General features: G+C 36.2%; 2 protein-coding genes across 2 annotated transcripts; one reads left to right on the top strand and one right to left on the bottom strand.

The window, feature by feature from the left end:
• Positions 1–761: 761 nt before the first annotated feature.
• On the top strand, positions 762–6,968 carry LOC145214932 (mediator of RNA polymerase II transcription subunit 6-like). Its single transcript, XM_080083567.1, has 7 exons — positions 762–1,028; positions 1,229–1,388; positions 2,614–2,705; positions 5,628–5,710; positions 5,977–6,016; positions 6,139–6,320; positions 6,441–6,968. Exons 1-7 carry the CDS (start codon positions 1,004–1,006, stop codon positions 6,621–6,623), a joined length of 765 nt encoding a protein of 254 aa, XP_079939693.1. The 5' UTR covers positions 762–1,003; the 3' UTR covers positions 6,624–6,968.
• On the bottom strand, positions 6,861–8,630 carry LOC145214926 (uncharacterized). Its single transcript, XM_080083553.1, has 3 exons — positions 8,256–8,630; positions 7,663–7,906; positions 6,861–7,518 (listed from the first exon to the last, which is right to left on the bottom strand). Exons 1-3 carry the CDS (start codon positions 8,553–8,555, stop codon positions 6,908–6,910), a joined length of 1,155 nt encoding a protein of 384 aa, XP_079939679.1. The 5' UTR covers positions 8,556–8,630; the 3' UTR covers positions 6,861–6,907.
• Positions 8,631–8,669: the final 39 nt, after the last annotated feature.

An 8,669-nucleotide genomic window follows, 5' to 3' on the forward strand; every position in this document is an offset into this window, starting at 1 on the left:
CCCCACGAGCAAGCGTCAAGAAAAAAGGCAACGCGTACGCCATTGTAGAAAGCCGACTCATTTGGCCTCGCCGGTCATAGCGATCGTTTGCCTGTTTTTTTGTTTTATTGATGGTTTTAGACATAGAATTCTTTCATTATACATTTTGAAATGTCTGGTTTTTATGGAAGTTTTAAAGTTAAGATTTTTTCCAAAGATATAATAGTTTAGTTTAATAGAAAAGTTGAGTCAAGCTGCAGGTGGCAGCCATGTTAATTATTAGTCTAAGCCACTCTTTACTGGGTATGGCGACGGAAAGGTGATTTTGCCAAAGTAATTACGTTTTAAAATCAAGTCGGCTTCTATCAATTCATTACAAGGATGTGCAATGCAAAACAATTTGTTCAGAATTTAGATGTAGCTTTCAATAAACAGGGTTTCATGCTGATTGCAATAGTTACAAATGTAAAAATCACATATTTTTTTGATTCTAAAACTGATATCCTCAGATCCCTATAATAATACCCTTACAGTACTTATATTTTTTGCTTTTAAAATAAATGTTATTGTGTCAATAGTATACAGTGGTCTATCTCAGACAAACATTTAAGCTCAACAAATCATAAACTATAACACATTTCTTAAAGTAAGGCTACAATAAACCATGAACTTAATCATAAAATCATTTGATTATGTACACAATGTTCTGTTTTTTTTTGTTCTTACATCATAAAACAAACTATTTTGCTACTCTGTAAGTTGCTAAAAATAAGAGAAAAAGACCTAGCTAAAGTTGTTCAGAAATAAAGATTTTTTACATGACATGAAATATATACTCTACTATCAGTTCCTGTTCGAAATATCCCCATCAGGGAAAAATGTTTATTTAAGGTGTTTTTGAAGGTAATGTCCATCCCTTGTTGCAATCATTGATTTTTTGATGATTCATTGTTTTTTGACATGTAAAAGTTTGTTTAGAAATATGTAACAATGTGGTGAAAGATATTGGTACAACATTTTTAAAATGGCACCAATACCAACAGACAAAAGTGAGTTTGTGAGAACATAAATAATGTTGTTTGGTTTGCATTGGCAACATGTTAAAATTTCCAAAATTTTGTATTTTGTTGTTGGTTGGGCACTTTTTTATTTGATGTAAGTTATAAAATGCAACACTATTCGTTAAGTATATATGGTAGATGAACATTAAAACTAAATTAAAATTGTTCGTTTTACAAATCTTTTGCAGACAATCAATTGGGGTTGTCATGGCAAGACCCAGCATGGGTTCCACACCTCAGCAAGGAAAATGTACTCGATTACTTTTCAGAAAGGAGCAATCCGTTTTATGACAGAACCTGCAACAATGAAACCATTAAAATGCAGAGACTGGGTCTGGAACATTTGGAGTAAGTGTAAATTTTGCATTTGCAAACATTAACAAAAATCAGTCCCTCTGCAATTGTTGATTGCGTCCAACGAATCATAACTTATACTGGATTTTTTTAGTGAGCTAATACACATTATTCCTAATTTCCTTTTTAGTAGTGTACAATACAACACAGATTTTGTCTGGTCCACGTGACTCTCAACTAAAATATAACTCTTTGATACAAAAAATGTAGTTTGTACCCTGTTTAGTACAAAAACTACTGATCTGTGATTAGGCCCTGGTGTGTAATGCAAGATTTTAAACAAATTTTGGTTTGAAACCTTGTACTTGTGCAAATTAGTTTTTTCAAGTACAAACCTAGTGCACAGTTTCCAAACTTAGCTCTCAAAATTAAAACACGAGGAATTATGTAGAAAAACTACCACTAATGATGATCCTTAAAGTGTTTGTGTACTGAATGATGGTCCTTTTAATGTGTGTGTACTGAATGAACAACATAAGAATTAGAAACCAGTTGTCAACTCTGCTTCTCCATTGCTCCCTCTTGTGGTAGTGCTTTTTTTAAATTGGGCCAAATCACCGTTTCAAAAGGCTACTGATAACGGGGTATGGTTTTTAAGGATAGTTGAGACTTATTCTAGGAGTTCAAAAATGTAACTTCGGTTTATGATTCATAAAGCGCATTTGGACTCGTTATAAGGTTACAAAACCATGGTTCGGTTCGGGTTCACTTCGTTTTGTTTTTAAGGGTTCGGGTTCGGTTCAGGTTTTGAAAAATGTACATTTTCGGGTTTGGGTTTTGTTTGGGCAAATTGTCCGGTCGAAACAGGTTTGCGGTTTTTGAACCGGTTCAATTTTGGTTTTGATTTAATTCTACCCATTATCTACTTGGCCTTATCAAACTCCAAAATAATTTTGACCGTGCACTGTTATTTTTGACACGCCCTATAAGTGTTATCTCGCGTATTTTTCAGTGCGCTGTTTTGAAAAAAAAAATCACAAATATAAAACGGACTGCATTTTTTTCTGGTTCAGCTCCGGTTCGGGTCCAACGCCAAACAAAAAATAGGGTTCAACTCCGGTTCGGGTTTTTAGATAATCGTTATTAGCGGTTCGGGTTTAATGAAATTAACCGCTCAAACCGGTTCGTAGGTTCGAGTTCAGTTCCGGTTCGGCTTGTGATTAAATTGTAATGTTTATGTTGACTTGATCGTCGAGTTTTTTATTTGTTGTTTCCATAGAAACATGGTCGGCCTGGAGTATGTGTTGTTACATCACCAAGCACCTATACTTTACGTCATTCGAAAACAACGACGACAATCCCCAAAACAAGGTAAGTTGATCTCACCTAAGCCGTTTCACACGCCGAAGTTACATTGTTCATTGATAAAATGGTATATATTGTTGTTTTGGTATGCGCTTTTTAATCTATATTGAGTGATTAGTAATACGAAAATCTTCTGGTGAAAATATCTTTTGGGGTGAGGTCATACTTAAAAATTCCAATATTTTTGCTGATAAAGAAACTTCGCAAGGCCTCTTTGTGATTGTTTTTTTGCAACTTCGCTAAAATGCAGTTTGCCAAGTGCGCGAAGGCTAACCGATGTTCAACACTTCAGATACAAACTATTTGCTACTGGCAAACTTATGTACTTGCCACAATACGAAACAAGTGGCGGTAATTTGCAACAAGTATTTCGTACATGTTTACTTGTTGACGAAGTTGTGCAGCAAAAGCTTTTGGTTGCTGTATAGGAAACTTGTTTAGTTTCCATATTAGTTTCTTACTACTTCTCTCTACTCTCAGTGGCGACAGAAATGGCGTCACAACTGAAACTCGAAAACACTGTTTTACATCTTGCGATATAAGATTTAGTAGCGTCTATATTGGACCTCAGTATGATCAATTTATTTTAATAGCTTTACGGATTCTATGTTATTCCGGGGGATCGAAGGTAGTTTTGTGACGTCACACACTGCGCAACTGTCACAAACACTTTCATTTGCTGTTGCGATTGTAAGTGTTCCTGGGGGTGTGCGTAATAATCTACGGAAACAAAAAGTGGTAAACACCACGTTGCAACTGGTGTTACGTACATCTGTAGTTTCCTATTTCCGTCCGTTGTTCAATGTCAAAAATGGTGTTTTCTATCTGCGCTTTACGTTTTATGTTTCTTTAAATATTTGCTATACCAGATATAGTGACGACTCTATACATTTGCGGAAAACGATATTGATTTGCGGATGCGCGATATGCAACAATAGAAGTCTTTTGTTTAATTTCACGTATTTCGAGACTTGTTAAAATTATACAAGCCTGGAATTTTTGCATTTAGTTTTGTTTTGAGACTGAAAGCATATGATACTATTTTTGATTTTGTCTATTATAATAAAACAGTTATAAATTGTCCTTGTCAATTTGCTTTGACAAAATAAAACGTTCTTGCTTCCGGACAAGCACGCACATTTCCCAAAGAAAATAAGTCCACCGAGAAAAGCGTAGTTTACCGAATCGTAAAATTGGACATGTGTGATATGGCCACAATATTTTTTGTTGCAAACACTCAGATTTTACATTTCAACCTTCTCAAACCTTTGGTACGCGCCACTTGAATAGCAACATTGACGTCAATTGCTGTTGGCCACGTCACACAAACTTAGTTCCCATTATTTTGACATCTTAGTTTTACTTCACAACGGGGAGCATTATGAAATGACGCGATTGCACATCATTACATGTGGTGAAATTTTGTGGAAATTCCTCAGCTTCGCTTTCAGTGTTTGCAAACTTGGTTTTCCAGATGGCGTTTATTTACCAAATGGTCCAACTAGGTGATTTCATGACAGGAACTACCCCTTTGTACATCCAGGACATCGGGTATTTTGTTTCCACTAGGCGAGTTACAGATCCCTTAACTCCGGCCCAACCCCTTTTACAAATCCGGCTACAAGTAGCGTTTTAAGAAAATGCAAAATTGCTCACACGCTATCTTCCTAAAATAGTCGCAAAATTTTGGCACTTTGATTCTAGACTTACATTGCATTGCTTAAAGTCTGTTATTTAATAAACCCTTGTCGCCACCTTGTGGCTGTAATTACTCGCGCAAAATATTTGCCAATGCAGTCAGTTTGTCTACTTGAAGTATGACTGGAATCAACCTACCAACTCTGGCTCTACGACCGAGACTTGCGATAACCACTCGAGTCATGCTCCGCGATGAACGGATATAAGTCGTACCTTTTGCTGAGTGTGGTTCAAGCCAAGGGTTTACGAAAGAACAACAGCAAACTGTACAAACTATTCGGTTGGTAACTATTTGGATGCAACATGCCTAGATACTGTCTTATCAAAAAGCAGTTTTGATTTACTTGTTGCTTAAGTATTTTGTGACTGTTACCAAGACGACTTAAGTGCGAGCTCTCAAATGTTATTTTTAGTATTGCGTGCGTCACCAGTGGTACTAGACCCACAAGACAGGCAAACGAATTTAGCTGGGACCACTTGCCTATTGTCTGGTGGTTACTGAAATAGTACCACAAGATGCTCTGCTTATTTCCGTATGAGAGAAAGTAATTGTGATTTCAACGAAGTGGTTGCCAAGTCGATTTTGCTGTTAGATGGATCTTTCAGAACCACTTGAGAATTGAAGCGAAACCATACAGCCACGTTTGTTTTTAACATGATAACTGAACTTTGCCATATTTTTAAAGCTGCGGTCTCAGAAATTTTTGAAGACACTTTCGAAAGCAATGGGTGACTTAGTTTTTCTATGTTTCATTTAAAAAGCATAACAATAACCCGCGAAACAGGCCAATACGTTGTGATCCCAAAGTACTCATTGTAATGTTTCCAAAAACCAGTTGGCTCGTTATCTTTTTTTTCCATTTTGACTACGTAACATCATCGTGCTCGTAAACTGTTTGCTAAGATCATCGTAAAAACGGTGCCGTCCGGTCGCCGAAAGTTGCGACACTGTGGCGCAACACCTGACGCCATCGTCATGACAACGTGCGTAGCGCTTCACGCAGCTACGTAGTGATCAGGTGTAGTGGCGACACGATAAACGCAATTACCGCATTACAATGGAATGTGAAGCCGACTTCTGGCTTTTAAATTGTTTTTCCCCTTCGGCCAGGCTTAGGGTTTTCACCTGGAGAAAAGGGCATTTTACCGTTGCCAGCAACAAATATTGTTTGCTGTGTTGCTCTGTTTGGTCATTTCATACGCCTAACAGTTTTTGTTTGTTCTCTACAGTAACCACGATTGCCGATTACCACATCATAGCAGGAACTGTATACCAATCTCCTGATTTGTCATCAATCTGCAATTCAAGATTGGTATGTTATATTGTGATGTAACAAAGTGTGACAAAAAATATTTTATTTGTCGTATTTAACTTCAGTTTTTTTCGTTTTGATACAGCATTTACTTGAAAATAAAAGTATAGCTTTCATGTTGCTTCAAATCCGTACAGTTTACATTAAAAGTGTTTTGAATCTATATTGAGGTAATTTTCTTTGTAAAGAGATTATGTAACCAATAAATATCTGCTAACTATTAACAGTTGCCTTTAAGTTTTATTGCATAGTTTCCATTTATGCAGATGACCACATTTCATCGGTTGGAGGCAGCCTTTTCAGAAGGTTAGTGTACTGACTTTTATTAACTTGCAAAAAATGTCAGTTTATGAATCCATCATCAGATAACCTTAAATGAGCATATCGTGTAACAATCCCAATGTTTAAGGTTACATGGTGTTTTACAGCTCTGTCTTACTCACGCTATCATCCTGCCAAAGGTTACTCATGGCAGTTCAATAAAAAGGATCAAAAGGAAAACAAAAAACCTGCCAAAGTAAAGGAAGAACCTGGTTCTTCATTCCAGTGTCGAAGAGTTGATGTTCTATTAAGCACGCTTACATCAAAGTTTCCTCATAAATTTGTACAGGTCTGTATTTGTCCTTAAATTCAGTGGCAAGTGTTAAGGTCTTGCAATATTGTAGTTTATTGCAAGGTTTGTAGTACAACTGATGAATAACTTTCTGACCAAAGTTTTTTATTTTCTCAGACACAACCAGGTGAAAAACCAGTGCCAACACAAGCATTGACATCCGCTGAAGTAAAACCTGAAAAGTTAGCAAACCCTGCTGCTGCTCAACCCCTGACAGCTGCACCACGCCCACCTGTGGCCAATGTGACAGTAAAACAAGAGCCAAAACCTCCCCCTGATAAACGAATGAAGTTTATGTGAAGTGCACAAATTAAACCACTGGGCAAATATAAAAGTATGTTTCCTGCGTGCTGCCCACTTGTTATACACTTGCAGTACCCTATCAGTGCAAAACATCATGTGCATGGTCAAGTTTCCAAAAGTTAGAATAGATACTTTGTTTGTGGCAATTAGTACAAACATACCTTTTCATTAAAGGTAAATGAAATATCTGCACCTATTACTGGAGTTGAATACCTAGACATATAGATAGACCCATTGTCATTGTTTAGCAATAGCATTTATTTCGATGCACAAAAAAGGGTTTATGTGTCTGTTTCTTCTGAATTGTGTTTTTTAACAAAATACATGTACACTTTCAAACTATTGCTTTCAGTGCCTATCTCTGTAAAAGAAACATTTATTTGTGTTTCACTACATCTCAAATCATCCAGCCTTACTTCTGGAGGCTCAGTTGTGATTTGAACAAAGATTCCATTAGGTTTAAGCACACGAAAAACTTCTTTCATCAACATTCCAAATTGTTTTTTACCATCGCAATGTCGTAGAATAGCATCTGAAGTACCCTTATCAATTACCATGTCTATACTACAAGTTGCAAAAGGAAGTTGATTGCATATGTCACATACAACATAAGTGCATTGTGGAAATTGTGTTGATAATTTCACTAAGCATTCGATTGATGCATCAAGGCAATATACTGATAGATCCGAATGTTTTTCTGCTAATGTTGGACCAAGTGATGATGTTCCACAACCAATATCCAATGCATTTTGACATGAGTTGTGATGAATAATATTGTCCAAATGATCCTTTATATCTTTGTATGACACAAACCATTCTCTTGACTCATCTGATGAATTATAAAAGTTTGACCATGCTTCTTTCATTCCCAGATTCATCATCAAATTTTTAGCTAAAACAATGTAACACCTGGTAATTCTTGCAACATAAACTTAGTTAAAATCAAAGTGGAGGGTAGGTTCCATAGTTCTTACAAATTTAAGCTAACTTCATGTGGATTTAATAATATTTCAGTGTTATAAATTGATGAACATACCAGCATCTGAACTTTGGTAATCATTGTTATGTTGGTCACCAAATATGTGATGTGATGAAGTGGGGTCAAAAATGGGTTCTTCACCTAAATCAAGCTGTTCTAGCCATTTGTTTGCATTGAAGTCAGGAAAAAAGAAGGAAGTTTCTTCAGCTGCTGATTGCACAGAATCTGACCCATGCACAGTGTTTCGTGTATCAGTTAACCCAAATCTTCCTCTGATTGTGTTTGGGTCTGTGAACTGACTCTAAAAATACATTTTGGGAATAGACTGAACAAGTGAAAATGTTAAACATTGATATGATATTGCTTTAGGTACAGAAGTTGACCAAACACAAAAAAAGTTTAAAATAATCTTCATTAACAAACAAAGCTTTTGATAAGTGGTGGTTACTTGACGTTAGTTGTAATAGAAAGTATTGATGCCTTTGTAGTTGGCCATTTGCAACTGGATATATGAAATTGCAGACATTTTTTCAAGTTGTTTCGAGTTTTACAACCAAGCTTGCTTTCACTGGTCACAATTAATTCTTTGGACCCAATACACTATCCTAAATTTTGCATCACCAGCAAAAGAACCTCTTAAAAAATCTTACCTTGTAAACTTTTGTTGGGCCCATTAGTTTACGCCAGTCCGTGATTCCGTTCTCCTTCGCCAACAGTAAAGCTATTATAGGACCAGATGTCATGCAATCAACTAAACGGCGATAAAAAAAATTCTCTTTGTGTTGTTTATAAAACATTTCCGAGTCGCGTTTTTGCCATCGAACCACTTTACGTTTTAAAATATAAAACTTCTTTTTTAAAATCTCTTGCTCAATCAAGCTGACAATTGTTGGATTTCCAGCAATATCAGGTTTTAGAAGTCCAACAGTAAGTTGAAGTTTACTCTTCATTTGTGTTTGATTTATACTGTTTTTTTTTTTGCAAATTCTCAAGTTTGTTTTGATCACGTGTTCGGAGTGTTCCGCTCTGGTGAATATCTGTTAAGTCCTGAGCGGCACAGTTAG

This window comes from Phallusia mammillata, chromosome 1 (assembly GCF_965637545.1).
Source record: "Phallusia mammillata chromosome 1, kaPhaMamm4.hap1.1, whole genome shotgun sequence".
NCBI classification, from domain to species: domain Eukaryota; kingdom Metazoa; phylum Chordata; class Ascidiacea; order Phlebobranchia; family Ascidiidae; genus Phallusia; species Phallusia mammillata.